General features: G+C 43.5%; 1 protein-coding gene and 1 long non-coding RNA gene across 3 annotated transcripts in view; one reads left to right on the top strand and one right to left on the bottom strand.

The window, feature by feature from the left end:
- Positions 1 to 677: 677 nt before the first annotated feature.
- DNTT (DNA nucleotidylexotransferase) overlaps positions 678 to 14,882 on the bottom strand; it is a 35,526-nt gene continuing 21,321 nt past the window's right edge. The window contains 5 exon segments of one of the 2 annotated variants that reach the window (NM_001266694.1): positions 678 to 1,104; positions 3,259 to 3,342; positions 6,610 to 6,855; positions 11,883 to 11,991; positions 13,123 to 13,255. In NM_001266694.1, the coding sequence (NP_001253623.1) occupies positions 1,018 to 1,104; positions 3,259 to 3,342; positions 6,610 to 6,855; positions 11,883 to 11,991; positions 13,123 to 13,255 (659 nt within the window). In that variant the 3' untranslated portion in view covers positions 678 to 1,017. 2 annotated transcript variants of the gene reach the window in all.
- Positions 13,077 to 14,882, top strand: part of LOC107000242 (uncharacterized) — a 41,000-nt gene continuing 39,194 nt past the window's right edge. The window contains exon 1 of the long non-coding RNA XR_013398195.1: positions 13,077 to 13,594. This is a non-coding gene — a long non-coding RNA (uncharacterized LOC107000242). The remainder of the gene's footprint in view (positions 13,595 to 14,882) is intronic.

The raw sequence follows: 14,882 nt of genomic DNA, 5'->3' as shown, positions 1-14,882 counted from the left end.
CATTAGTCACAATAGCCAAAAGGTATTGTATCTCCCAAAATTCTCTTCCCAGAGGGACTGGAAGGAAGGGAGAAGGGTCGTCATAGGCCTCCCAGCTCTTTAGCAGGCTGAAGACACGGAAGCAGCTGGAACAGATGGCCTGTTAATTCCCTTCAAGGCAAAGGGTCCATGCCTCCTGGAGGAGGGAGGAGGAAAGAACAGGTCTGGAGCCCGGGAATTCCAAAATTTCCCTCAGCCAGGGCTCCCTCCCTTCCCTTGGGTACCCTCAGATGAAGAAGCCAAGAGAGATTGACTTCCTGAGAGGGACTAAGCCATAAGGTGTAGACAGAAGCTCCAAGATGGAAAAAAGAGGGAGATATTTCTTTGGTGGTTGAGGACATTGTCTTTCCTTCAGCATGATGGCAGGGAGAGTACATCCTTTACGTGGTGTTGTGCTGGGATGCTTAAGGATCCAGCTGTACACAGGCACTGAGCCGAGCTGAGCCAGTCCAGAGGCAGCACCCCTCCTCCACAAGCTCCAGAAGGGACCCAAATCCCCTCTGGAATCTCTGCATCTTCTAAGTAAGCCTGTTTGTCCCCTTAAGAGAAACTGTAAGCTCTTTATTCTTCTGCTTGGTTACACTTGTGTTTTAAAATAGTTTATAATATTTGAGTGAAGAAAAACAGATTCCATCATCTTGTTTCCTTCTGTTTTTATTAGAGATAGACAGTATTTCAGCTACACTGTGAACAAAGTGGGCTTTGATGAGCTTCCCTGAATCGGCCACCAATGACAACATCGTTTCTCTTGAAAAATGCATTATGAATTCTACGCAACAGTCATAAACATGGCCTATTAGAACCTTACCCATTACCAGTGGCGCCTTCCCATGTTTCCAAAGCTATATATTTCTAGTAGCGATCTGCATTTCAATAAGACCTAAATAACCCTGAACTTTCCTATGGCATCTTTTACTAATATGAAGCATAATTTATTTAACTTGAAAACAAAAGGGAAAAAAGGTTGACAACATTTTCCTAGGCATTTCTTTCCCATGGTTCAATATAATCCAATCCCAGATGCGCAAAAATTTCTTCTTCACTTTCTGCTTTGAGGAATATCCTCTGAAAACATAACAAGAAATATGTGCATTCAGATATTTTTCATAAGCACCATGGTGTGGACACAGTGAAAGTGTTACTTATAAAACTGCCTTGTCAGAATGAACTATAGCCCAAACAGGAGCCCTGCTTCTGAGTATAAAAAGTCATTTTAAATGACTTTCCAAAATATGGTACTAAATGAATTAAGGTAAAATCATAACAGCTTTAACATATTCAGCAAAAGCCATTTGTATATTTTTTCCTGTGGGCTGTAGTTCGGAACCACCGCTGTTTATTAGAACAACCTGATGGAGTTTAAAAGATAAACATTGAAGCTTGAGCCATACTCCAGTCCAACGAAATCAGAAGCTCAGGAGAGGTCTTGTAATCAATCTATTTGAATGCACTGGGTAATTCTAACATGCAGTCATAATTATGTACTGCTGGTAATTATAGGATACTTGTATGTGTTGGGTTTTCCTCTAGCTTTCCATGCTTGCCTCTAACCCCAGCAGGATCCCACCCTGTTATCTCTCTAAGACCAAGCAGCTCTTCTCCTCCGTCCCTTCTTGTACATAGCACAGTGCTAGGCACTTGCTTACATTGAGTTATTTAGAATGTATTAATTGGTAAGTGTTCCTTCATTGTACTATGTGAATCTGCCTTCACCCACATGCTTAGCATCCGAGGCTTTCCTGCCAGCATCCACAGCCCCCTCTTCTCCGAGCAGCACCTGGATTTTTCTATGGGAAACCGCTCCTCTTGACTCTCAGTCCAGGAGGGTTAGGTGGAGCTGTTCCCAATTCCAAGAAGAAGCACATGACCCAAGTCTGGCCAATCAGAGCCACAGTAATGGGTTCAGGGATCGGCGCATGACCCAGTCCTGGCCAATGAGCATCAGGTAGGATTCTTGGGGGAACTATTAGGAAACAGGCTCTTCTCTGTTGAAGTAACTGGAAGAGTGGGACTTATTGGAAAACCTGCCTGCGAATAAAGGCAATACTGAGGGAAGCCTGCCTGAGCACCCATATTCGGCTGCCCCTGAACCCTTAGATATTGCGGAATATAACCCAAGTTCCCTTTTTCGTTTATGTCACTTTAGATTTGATTTCTGACACTTGTAACTGAGACAACTCTGAGTACACCTCATTTAGACTACAAGCTCCTAGAGGGAAAGGACATTACTTTTTTTTTTTTTTTTTTTTTCTGACACAGAGTCTCACTCTGTTGCCCAGGCTGGAGTGCAGTGGTGTGATCTCGGCTCACTGCAGCCTCCGCCTCCCGTGTTCAAATGATTCTCCTGCCTCAGCCTCCCAAGTAGCTGGGATTACTGGTGCGAGCCGCCACACTTGATTATTTTTTGTATTTTTAGTAGAGATGAGGTTTCACCATGTTGGCTGATCTTGAACTCCTGACCTCAAGTGATCCACCCTCCTCGGCCTCCCAAAGTGCTGGGATTAGAGACGTGAGCCACTGTGCCTGGCCAGTACCATTACTTCTAGTTATTTTGAGTTTTCTTTCCCCTGGAGCCTATTTTGGTGTCCTTGATCACTGTAAGAAGAGTAGCCCTTAGTACTGTGTATTTAACAGTTGGATATTTAACTCTTCATAACTTCTCCAGTCATCTATCGTTTTGCTGAGAGCTGAATTGGATCATGACCACAGTAAGACTAGCACGCCAAATGAGTGACATGGCTGGTGAGTGAGACTGGCTGGCTGCTCATTTATGTCTCAGGGCAGTTCCGTTGCTCTCTTTCTTGCAGCAGACTGTTGTTAATGGCCTACATGGCCACTCAGAATGCCACTGCCCCCTGCATTTGAGGGGTACACAAGTAGTATTTGTGATTTCTGGGGATCCCTGGTTTACTTTGGAGTTACTCATTGCCAACACCAAGGATATACCAAACCCGTTAATATGCACTGCTGGACTGGTTCTGGAAGCCCAATTAGCTCATCATCTTTCAGCCAAAAGCTCTTGAAGTGCATTCTGGGCCAGGTGGAAACTGTGAGTCTGTGGAAATCTTTCCTGCTGCCCTCAACTCTGATCAACTGGAAATAGAACACGCATAACAAAGGAAACCATACTTGGATACTAAAATCAGTTCCTGAAAAGAGCTCGGGGGCCAGCCTTGGGGATGAGGATCAAAGTAGCCAATTTTAGGAAGAGAACTGTACCTTGGTCTTGTCATATAAAGCATGGTTATCCAGAATCATCTTCCGTTCATGTGTGGCATAGCGCCGGAGGTCTCTCTCAAACTGCTGGACAGGAGATAGTTAAAATAAATTATTAACACGTCTAGAATGTCTTTAGTATTAGGTGGCTACATCCCTCTAGTGAAATATCTAACTCCACTAAACATTCTCAAAGTGATTTTCCTTCCCCAGGGCCAAGTTCTCTGGTGACAGAGGTCTGTGCTCCCATGAGCACACTAGAATGTAAGCTCTGTGAGAGCAGGAACCTGGTTTGTTCTGTCCATAACCATATTCCCTCAAATAGTGCCTCACATGTAGAAGATGTATAGCAAATACTTTATTGAATGAATAAATGAATAGCGTGAGCATTGTACCAGAATAATGCCTGGTCCAGAGTGAATGCTGGATAAATACTAGTTTGGTGGGTTTTAAATGATTTGGAATATTGTTATTGTAAAAGAGGATGGAGGAGTCAGGGAACCCATTCCAGCTTGGATTTTGTCCCTTCCTGGCTGTACATCTCCTGACAAGTCATCCAGACTCCCTGAATCTTGGTTGAGTGAATGAAAGGATGGAGGAAGGACATGATTAAGGCTCCCTCTGGCTTTAACATCCTTTCACACGGAGATGCCATGAAACTGATGTTCTAAGTCACCTGCTCTTGGATGACATCTCCCACATCAGGAATGGGCTCTGAGACTGAAGAGAGCAACACATGAAGCCTAAGACAGAGGACAGGAACACCTTGGCAAAAAGAGGGCAACGAATTGCCATGGAGACTAGTTTTCCTGAGAGAAACACAATCTAGAAATTTTGTCCTCTTCATGTGGGATTAGGGAGCAAGCCTGGGATACTGGTGCCCTCTAGTGGTAAGGAACAATTTGCTATTTTAGGAAAGCTAACCTGGGATGGGTGAGGAGATGGACTTTGCAATCAGAAGTCCTTTGTTCACCCAGCTAACAAGCAAAAGAGCTTAGTGCTCTGCCAGTGCCTTGCAGAAAGAACAGCAACAATTTCTGAGAACTCTGAGGAAAGAGACTAGAATGTGCTGAAAACATGTCCATATTAAAAATAAAATGGGCAAAGGTCAACCACTTCAGTCAGTGATGCTTAACTGGCATGACATTGCATAACCAAGGACTTCTTTCTGGAACTTTCCCCTTTCTCAATCAACTACGTGTTCCCAAAGACTTATGTCTATCACACAAATTGCATTTATGGTATATTTTTTCTTTTCTTCCCCCTTTTTTAAGAATGAAAGGAGCATTTAGTTGTCAGTCAACATTTGTGATTAGAGTAAGAAATCCCACTGCTAAGATGCTGTGCTGAGTTAATTCCAGTCCAAAGCAAAGACACCTGACATTTAACCCAAGACTGAGAACAATTAATTTCTGTTGTGTCATTCATCTGTATAAAACCCTCTACGAACTCATTTCACTCAAAACAACAGCCAGCTACCTGGGAAAACAGGAGAAACAGTGTGAGGTGTTTAGTTGGGAGGGTGGAACACATGCAAGTGGGACTCAGATCACAGGTGTCCTCTCCTGTGAGTGAGAGGAGATGGGAACTACTGCTTATCCAGTACTAGCCATGTGCTGGCTTAGTGCTGAGGCTTTGAGAACATCATATCACCTAATGTCTCTGCAACCCAAGGAAGTCGCTAAGGTCATCGTCCTCATTTTCCTGATGGGAAAATTGAGTTTTACAGGATATAGGGAACTTGTCCAAGATCACCCAACAGTAAGAAGCAGAGCAGGAGCTTGCAACCAGGTCTGGGATCAACTGGTATTCTTTCAAAAAAATCTTACAGCTTGATTTTATTTTTAATTAACATATAATAATTGTATGCATTTGTGGGTTATAATACGATATTTTGATACATGTATATACATTGCAGAATGATAAAATCAGACTAATTAGCATGACCATCACCTCAAACATCTACTATTTCTTTGTGGTAAGAACATTAAAAATCCTCTCTTTTAGCTACTTTGAAATATGCATTTTTATTAACTATAGTCACCATACTGTGCAATAGAGCAGAGCTTCTTCCACCTACTGACTGTGTACTTCTTGACCCTTTTCCCTCTCCATTTTCTGCCCTCAACCCCCAGCCTCTGCTAACCACCATTCTACATTCTATTCTCTACTTCTACGCATTTGACTGTTTTAGATTCTACATATACAGAAACGAGATCATACAGTATTTGTCTCTCTGTGCCTGACTTATTCCACTTAACATAATGTCCTCTAGGTTCAACCATCTTGTCTCAAATGACAGAATGTCCTGTTTTCGAAAGGCTGTGTCATACTCCACTGTGCATATACCATATTTTAAAAATCCATTCATCTGTTGTGGATGCTTAGGTTGTTTTCATATAATATCTTGGCTATTGTGTATCATGCTGCAGTGAACACAGGAGTGCAGACCTCTCTTTGACACACTGAGTTCGTTTCCTTTGGATATATACCCAGAAGTAAGATTGCTGGATCATACGGTAGCCCTATTTTTAGTTTTTTGAGGAACTTCCATACTATTTTCCAAAATGTGTAATTTACAACACCACCAACAATATAAGAGGGTTCCCTTTTCTCCCCAGCCTCACCAACACTTGCTGTCTTTCATGTTTTTGGTAATAGCCAATCTGACAGATGTGAGATAACATCTTATTGTGGTTTTAATTTGCATTTCTCTGATGATTAGAGATGTTAAGCAAGATGGCAATATCTGCTTGCCATTTATATGTCTTCTTTCGAGAAATATCTATTCAAGTCCTTTGCCCATTTTACACAGGGTTATTTGTTTTCTTGTTATTGAGTCTTTTGGTTTCCTTGTATATTCTGGATAACGGCCCCTTATCTGATGTATGATGTGCAGATATTTTTTCCCAATCTGTGAGTTGTCTCTTCACTTTATTAATTGCTTCCTATTTCAACCCCCTTGCTGGTTTCTGTACTTCAGTGGTTCTCCCACTTGAGCTGCATCAGAAACACCTGGAGGCCTTTTCCAAACACAAATTTCCGGGCTGAACTCTCCAGAGATGCTGATTGGATTCCATAGGTTTGGGGTAAAGAATTTCCATGTCTAACCTGTTCCTGGGGAAGGCTGCTGGTACTGGTGTTGGGGACCACACACTGGGAATAACTGTTTTAAATTAATCTGTCATATTTGACCATGTATGGACAGGATGCCTTGATTTAGAGGTTTCTGGGTACTGCCCCCTCCCCTGTCACCCGGCCCCTGTTGCCATCATCTCTCCCCTGGGCCCAGGTAGACTCGACCTACGTCTTTTGGAAAGCTGACATCATATCATGGGTCCATGTAGCGCTTACCCGTGAGCCAGTCCATCCCAACAGGGCAAAGGCACGACGCTCGTAGGGGCACATGACTAAATCCACACGGATGGCCTTCCAGGTCTTTCCCTCCTGCCAGCTGGACTGGTCACTGTCCACTCTTTGAAGAGGCAATTTGAAAATCAAAAAGCACTTTTGAAAATGATCCAAAGCATCAACTTTCCTGCTAGGCAACCTGAGCTTTTCAAATGTTGACTCCACAAGGTCATAATATAAAAGTAATCCCTGAAAAGAAACAGAATGGTGTCAGGAAAAGGCCCTGATGAAGAGGAGCCATGATTTTATACTGGATTCTTAATGAAATCTTTACAGATCTGAGCAGAACATGAACATGTGTTTGATCTTTCATTAAAGGTCTACCCGCAAACACTAGGAGAAAACACTAAGAAAGTGGTTGCATTATCTTCCCTTTACAGAAAAGGAATTTAGTGATGAGAGAGGCTGAGGCAAAGCCACTTAAGGGCAAAACTGCAAGAAAATCTCCATCTCCACTTCTGAACCTCAGCTAGTGCTCTGGGCTCTTCTTAGTCCTTTAAAAACAAACCAACCATAAACAAAAAGCCATGCTGCAGGAATTTCAGACCAGCCTGGGTGACATAATGAGACCTCATCTCTACATAAAATTTAAAAATTAGCCAGGTATGATGGCATGTGTCTCTAGTCCCAGCTACTCAGGAGGCTGAGGGGGAAGGATCCCTGGAGCCTGGAAGGTTGAGGCTTCAGTGAGCTATAATCACACCACTGCACACTAGCCTGGGAGACAGAACAAAACCCTATCTCAAAAATAAATAAATAATAAAATAAAAATTCATATTGTTTCTGGGGAGGGCAGCTTTGAGTTAGTGTCTGCTATAGTTTGGATGTTTGTCCCTCTAAACCTTATGTAGAAATTTGATCCCTAGTGTTGGAGGTGGGGCCTAATGGGAGGTCTTTGGGTCATAGGGGAAGATCTCTCATGAATGACTCATCCTCATGGTAATGAGTGAGTTCTCACTTTGTCAGCTCCCATGAAAGCTGGGGGTTACAAAGAACCTGGCCCCTCCCCACTCTCTCTTGCTTTCTCACTCACCCTGTGACCTCTGCATCTGCCAGTTCCTCCTTGCCTTCTGCCATGACTGTAAGCCCCGTGAGGCCTCAGCAGAAGCAGATGCTTGGTGTCATGCTTCTTACACAGCCTGCAGAACCATAGGCCAAGTAAACGTCTTTTCTTTATAAATTACCCAGCCTCAGGTATTCCTTTATAGCAATGTAAATGGACAAAGACAGTGTCCCTTTATATTATACCAATGACTAGATTTAACCCGCCCAAAGCGTTGTGGCTAGAGGCTGAGTCTAACTTTGGGGCAGGATGACTTGCTATTTCTAGGTAGCACTTCGGAGGCTCTTTCTCATGAGAGTGTTACTCCACCTGTCTTGGAGAAAGTGGGATAAAGTTAATGACACGTTTCATCTAAAGTTGCCTATCCAGAAAGTGGACAAGTGATTCTAAGATGTGACCAATCTAGTTGCCATTCTTGGTGGGAGCTCCTGATGGTACAGGGCAGATGTGGGAACAGGAGAGAGAAACATGCTGTCAACTGCTAAATCTGGCAACAAAAACAGCAAGTAACCCTCAAATAATGTCATCAAGTTACTGGGATGTGTGATTTGTTACCATGTACTCCTTAGGTTGGATGTTTAAAAGCTCTATCATCAGAAGCATTTGGAAGGTTTGCTAAAGCGCAGTTTGCGGGGCTCTGTCCCCAGAGTGATGCAGGAGGGTGAGGGAGGCATTTCGGACAGATTCCCAGGCAATGCTGGTGTTCCCAGGCTGGGACTACACTTTGAGCATCATTGGTAAATTGATTATTGTTAGGAGTCATGCTTTGTCTTTCTTCTACAAACATGCACAAGACATTATTTCAGTTCAAAAAGGTACTTTTTATTTTGTTGACCTCAATAGAGGGAACTCTTCACCCTTCAACGCCTTGAAGAACAAACACCATTTGAAGGGGGAAGCACTAATGCTAGGGAGGCCCTCTGGAGGAGGTGGGAGATGTTGCCCTAGTTAACCTCTAATCACCAGCTCAGGAAAACACATTTCTACTTTTTTAAGGAAACTTGCTAAAATTAGTACAGAATAGCAGACTTTTGTGTAAATTTCAATCATGTAAATTTGAAAAAGGAGATATAAAAAATATAAAGAAGTCTCACATGAAAGCCAAATTTGTAATAACAAACCTTCCCTTTAAAAAAAAAAAAAAAAGTCCACAAAGCTGGATTCCTCACAGTAAACTGTGCTTGTCCTGTTGCCACATGGTGGAGTCACTTGGTGGGTGAGAGAAAAATGGGCCATTCTTTATTGGGCTTTTGTCTTGAATTTTGCAAGGTGTTTGAGAACGCATCCTTGAATATAATGCTCCTGTCTGCGTGTTCAGAAGGTTGTCTGCAGCAGGCCACAGCTGTCAAACATGCACACAACCCCTGATGCCACCTCTAGAACTCCAGCCCTGGCTATCTACGGGGCAGCCCTCTGGGCTCTGGCTTCCCCATCAATACCCGCTGGTTGACTGAATATTTACATCAGCATGTTCTTTTATTTTTCCTACCAGACACTGAGAAACTCCTGACTAGGAGGAGGCATTTCCCTGCCTCTCCGTCCCTCCCGTCCTTCCCAGGGAACAGAGCGGCCAGTTCTCAGGAAGAGAGCTGTAGGGCAGGACGGAGATGCACTCAGCTTGACCTCCCACAGGAAGGCTCCATCCGAATTTAGTCTCAGATGCCTTCCGAGGAGGGTCACAAGGCTGAGTGTGAGGCTCTCTAGCCAGGATCCCTTCCCTGCCCTTTGCTTCCAATTCCCTCCAACTCCTTCTGGGAAAACTCAATGCCCAGTATTCAAACTCATGTCAGTTTCTCAAAGTGAACATATTCTTTACCCTCCAATGTCTGTCAATACATTCCACCTCCCAGCAGTTCCATGAACTGGAGACGTGGCCCCATGGAACAGTTACGGTCCCGTACCCAAGGTCTCACCCACTGGGCAGGAACCAAAACCAAAGTCATTTAACCTCCCCTCTTTGGGTTGAACCACTGGTGCCATTGAGAACTCAGGCTAACGGAGTCTTTGGGGATGGCAGCCCTCCCCCCAAGATCAGTATTTCCAAGATTTTTGCTTCCCTGTCTCCCACCCCTGACCAAGGGGTTTCCTACAAAGATCACATTTAGAGTCATCTGATGGGTGACTTGACCGGATACCATTGGTTATTCACTATGCTCCACAGGTGTTTTGAAACATTGGATGCGTATGTTGTGCATGTTGTGAGAGAATGTGCATGTGTGTACCTGCACAGACTTTATAACCTGGAAAGCGCAGCTTTTGGTCGGCATGGCAGGGCATGGGAGTGAGGCAGAGGGGGAAATTAAATACGAAGAAGTCATCTGCCGATTCCACAACTGAGGTGTTGTGGGCAGGCCTGGAGCTGCAGGGGTCTAATCAGGGCTGAGACACCAAATTACAAACTGCCCCACAGCTTCTCCCTGCTGTCAATGTTTGTCAGTGAGTGAAGGGGAAGAGTAAGCCCCTACCCACTCCTGAGTCCCCTCGCCTGGCCCAGTGCCAGGCTTTCAGGCAGAGTCCAACAAATAATTGTGCATAAGAGATAATGATAACAGTCAGCACCATTTGTTAGGCTTTTACCATTCATCAGATACTGCACCAAGCGCTTTATCTAATTCTTTCATTTAATCTGCTCCTTTAATGAATGAGAGAAGCTTGTTACCCCTGTTTTATAGATGGGGCAAGTGAAACTTGGAAAGATTAAGTAACCGATCCCAAGTCATATAGCTAGTGAATGGCGGGGCTGTGCTTTTAAAATCTCAACTCTAAAACCCACGTGCTTACATTAACATCAGCCTCTGCTGCAGCGCCTGCATATAAAATGCCCATCCCTGCTTGGGGACCAGCAGTAAGTGTGACTTCCTTGAAACTAAGGGAAGACCAATGGAAAGAGGACTCTCTGCTGCTATCTCCCTACCCCATTCCAGTCTTTAATAGTGTCGGCATGGAGAGGGGAGGGTGCCTATAGACAAGGTCAGAGAGGTCCATTTTTGCAGGGCCTCCAGGTACAGAGCCACACAGCCCACTCCCCACCAGGCCTCAGCTAGCAGGGTCCACAAGCCATGCTCCCTTGTCTATCAATGAGAATCTTTCGTTGATAAGAAAGTTTATCAACAAAATCTTGAGCAGACCAGTGGGCCACTTCGCTGACTCTTCCTTGTGCTGCCATCCCCTGGCTTTGTCTATTATGTTCACTCTTAGGGCCACTGGCTGCCCTGTGTTCATTCCCCTGAGAGGGACAGAGGGGGTTGGGAATGGTTTCAGAGATGAATTTGGATCTAGTTCTAAAGTTGAGTCTTCATTTCCAGTGCCCCTGGCCCTAGGGTTGTGTTTCTAGCTTTTATTTTCACTTTATCTGAGGTCTTCCTTTTCTGGGATATCAGTAAGCTTGGTCCACACCCAACAGAAGCAAACTACTCAGGAAGGATGAAGCTGTGAGGAGAAACACCAGCCCATCCAGGCCTATCTACAGGTCCCAAGGGTAGGACCCTCTGGTCTCTCTAGGAAGTGAGGCTCTCACTAGAGTCAGACAGGAGTCAGGGCCTGCGTGTGGCTCTGGCTGCAGGGTTAGCTTAGCTTACTTTGGTTTCCTCCACCAGGCAATAGGCCTGTCACAAGTCTGATCTCTGCAGTACATGGGGGCTTCTGAGCCATGACCTCTGCAGGGCTCAGCTTGCCCTCATTAGTTTCCTTCATTCCATCTCAGTACAAAGTCAAGATGGCAATTGACCAGCATAGAATTCAAGGCACTATCAACACCTCTTAGACTGATTTTATCCCAGTCTTTGCAGTCCTGCACCCTCACCCAAACTTGCAGCTTTCTGGCTCACATTTCCCAGGTCTTTATAGTGCATGCTTTTCACTTCATTTGGGTGCTTTAATGCCTCTGTATGTCAAACACAAATGCATAGCCACCCTTGGCCCTGTTGGCAATAGGGTAAGTACAAATAAACAAGATACAGGACATATTTATAACATGTACTCTAGGACCCAAACAGGAAAATCTTATTGTAGGTCGTATGACTTTGTATAAGCTGCTGCAAACAATTGAGAATTGATTAGATGGTCATTACACAATTATAAGGCAAGTAATTTGCAAAATTCAAGTGTCAACATAATGTAAGAGTGTGCATGTATTTTTCATCTTTCTTCTCACCTTCTTTTCCCATAAGTTCATCACTTTCTGTAAAAGTTGTTGCTCTTCATCCTCTGTTGATCCTGGGCTGGTAATTAAAAAATCTACATCATGCCCCATCTTCTTACCCCTAATTTTCAAAAGCAGTATAAAATGGAAATCAATTAGATTTTAGTCTTCATTTAAAAAAAAAAAATCACCTTTGTTTCTATGTCCTATGCTTAAGATTTGCAACATAGAAGGTTCTTGACATTTTTTTTAAGAAACAAAATATCTTTGGTTACACATCTCTATTCCTTACAAAATAAATTTATGACACAGAAAAAGTCATATATAGCATGTATGTGATTATGTATATCTGGGCAAAAAATAACAAAAAATTATTTATTCTACACACTCACACAAACCTACATGCACCCACACATACACACATAGAGACAAGCACGACAACAAGCAAACCAATAATTGTATTCACATACTACAAGGTAGAAGTCTTGGAATTGTGACATGAAGTAAAGCCATTATCTTAGATTTGATCTTCTCTTACTTTCTCCCGTGCCCAAACCTATTTTGTTAGAATGGCCAGCAGCCACCAGGTAAGAGGGCTGGAGAAAGAGGTGGAGGAGGCTGTAGGAGGAAAGAAATCCCTTTCTGAAATGTAGGCCTCAATATCCAACAACCACATACATACCTGTGAAGTGTTTGCTCATTCATGAATTCATTCAGTCAGTCATTTATTGACTCAACCAAGATTTCTTGAGCACCTACTTTGTGCTAGGCATCATGCAATAGTCTTGCTGAGAACTAAGCTCTACAAACTTAGTGGAGAAACCACACACAGGAACAAATCACTGTAACTCTGTGGATCAAGGGCTTTGCAGGTATTCAGGGAGCATGGAAGAGGGGGCTCTAATCCAGCATGGAGAAGGAGGGAGTCAAGGAAGGCTTTCTGGAGGAGGTGCCATCTAAACTGAGTCTTAAAAAATGAGGGGAAGTCAGCCAAGTGACAATTTGAGGAACGGCCGTCAAAGCAGAAGTCTGAGTAAGCAAAGCAACAAGGCAAGAAACAGCTCTGAATGTGCAGGGGATGACAAGCCATTTGGGGTTGCTGAAATGAAATGTGAGGGGCACGAGACAAAGCTGCAGAAGGAAGCTGGCACTAGATAACAAAAGGCCTTTTGTGCCATTTCAGCTGCCTGTCCGAGTCAGGGAGCCACTGAAGTATTAGGGCAGAGGAGGCAAAGCCACCAAAGTTATTTACCTCCGGAACCCTCCTGTCATGGTGACGAAAGCATCCGGAAGAAATGCCTGGACAGCCTCTTTAACCAGCACACTGACGGCCTCTGCTTCTGCCCTGGTCACACAGCTGACAAGGTCTTCATAATACAGAAATCCTGAGAGGCCATTTGACAGGTCAATGAAGAGAGTGATGCACGTGTGAAACAACCAGCCCTCAGTGGAAGGGGATTCTGTCCCCACAATAGAGCTAACATGACTACAGGCATCAACACTAAACTCCATTTCCACAGAGACAGAACAATCCATGTGATTCTCCTGGTCGTGAATTTTGCAGGGTAACAATGGTTCTTTGCTTTCTAACCGAGAGGCTTACAATTTCCTAAGAAGGAGACAATATTTCACATCCCTCTGGAATCCAAATTGTTCAGACCTGACTTCCTACTGAAGAACCAGCCTTCTTGATCAATAAGCTGTGTCCTACTATTTTTTAAAAGGTAACGCGTAAAGATTTGGGATGAGGAGATTTAGAGTTGGAAGGTGATGGATCCATTAAAAAATTAAAGTCAAGAATAGGAGCAGGGTAGATGTCTGTCTGAAGCAAGGCAGGAAATATCTTAGGTGGTTTAGCTTGTTGCTTCTTTGCCTGACCAGCATGAATTAATGAAAGTTCAGAGTTGCTATGATGAAAAGCTGACAACTTGGTGGTTCCCACAGAGCGGTGTGGAGGGAGATTTGGAGGGGAAGAGCAAAGGAGAAGGGAGACTTATCTCCAAGGATTGGGGTGAAGTATTGGTGAGATGAGCCCGGTGATTAGATCCATAGAGCCTGAGGGACATCAAATCATGCTTCCGTATCACTGCTCTCCTATCTAGGGTCTCCAAGAGGGGATCATTCAAACTCTGCTTGACTCTAATAATGGGGAACTCTGATACCTCCAGAGGAGCCTATTTCCTAATTGTAAACTCTGTTGCACCAGTTCTTTCTTTTGAAAAGCCTAAGTCTACTTCTTTGCAATTTCACCTACCACTGGCCCTCTGAAATGACAAGAGTAAATCTATTGGTCCTTGTTTCTCACCCTGGGATGGTGGAAGGGAGGCAGCAGCATGGCCATTTGGCTTGCACACCCTGCCAAACTTCCCATGTTATCTCTAATGGGGACAGTCACAGAAATATGCTGGCAAGACCAAGAGAAAATGGCATTCATATGAACACACCTATAAACTGTGTCCAATACCAAACCACACCACTTGTGAAACACTACTTTCTTTATATCAATACTGATACTTCTTTTTTATTTTTTAAAAAAGCCACATTTCTAAAAATTATTGCAATATGGCCATTTTTATGAGCATGAGGAGTTTGATCTAAGAAGTAATGTTCTATTAGGCTCTAATACAGAAACTGTCATCATGACTAAGATTCAAAGCACAACTCACCGGGTAACCACAAACACCTGTGCTTATGCAGTGATATACATGATCCAAAAGTCATGATTCACAACTATTTCTTTAAGAAGATGTGCAGGTATCAGGAATGAACATGTAAGACTATGATGATTTGTTGACATCCATGAAAGTAATTTAATTGGCTTTCCTTTTTGGTATGGCAGGGTGACTAACTTATTACAGGAAACTTATCACACAGTACAAGGTTAAATATGTGCTGCTATAGTTCATAAATTGACTTTTCAAGGCAAATGTGGCATGTGCATGCTCAAGCCTCAGGGACCTGCAATCAAGTGCAAATATAAGTAAAACTTAATCAGGTTATCCATCTGACCCA

This window comes from Macaca mulatta, chromosome 9, assembly GCF_049350105.2.
Source record: "Macaca mulatta isolate MMU2019108-1 chromosome 9, T2T-MMU8v2.0, whole genome shotgun sequence".
Classification (NCBI taxonomy): Eukaryota; Metazoa; Chordata; class Mammalia; order Primates; family Cercopithecidae; genus Macaca; species Macaca mulatta.
Note: the sequence above shows the minus strand (reverse complement) of the source record. Positions and strands in the feature narration are given on the sequence as shown.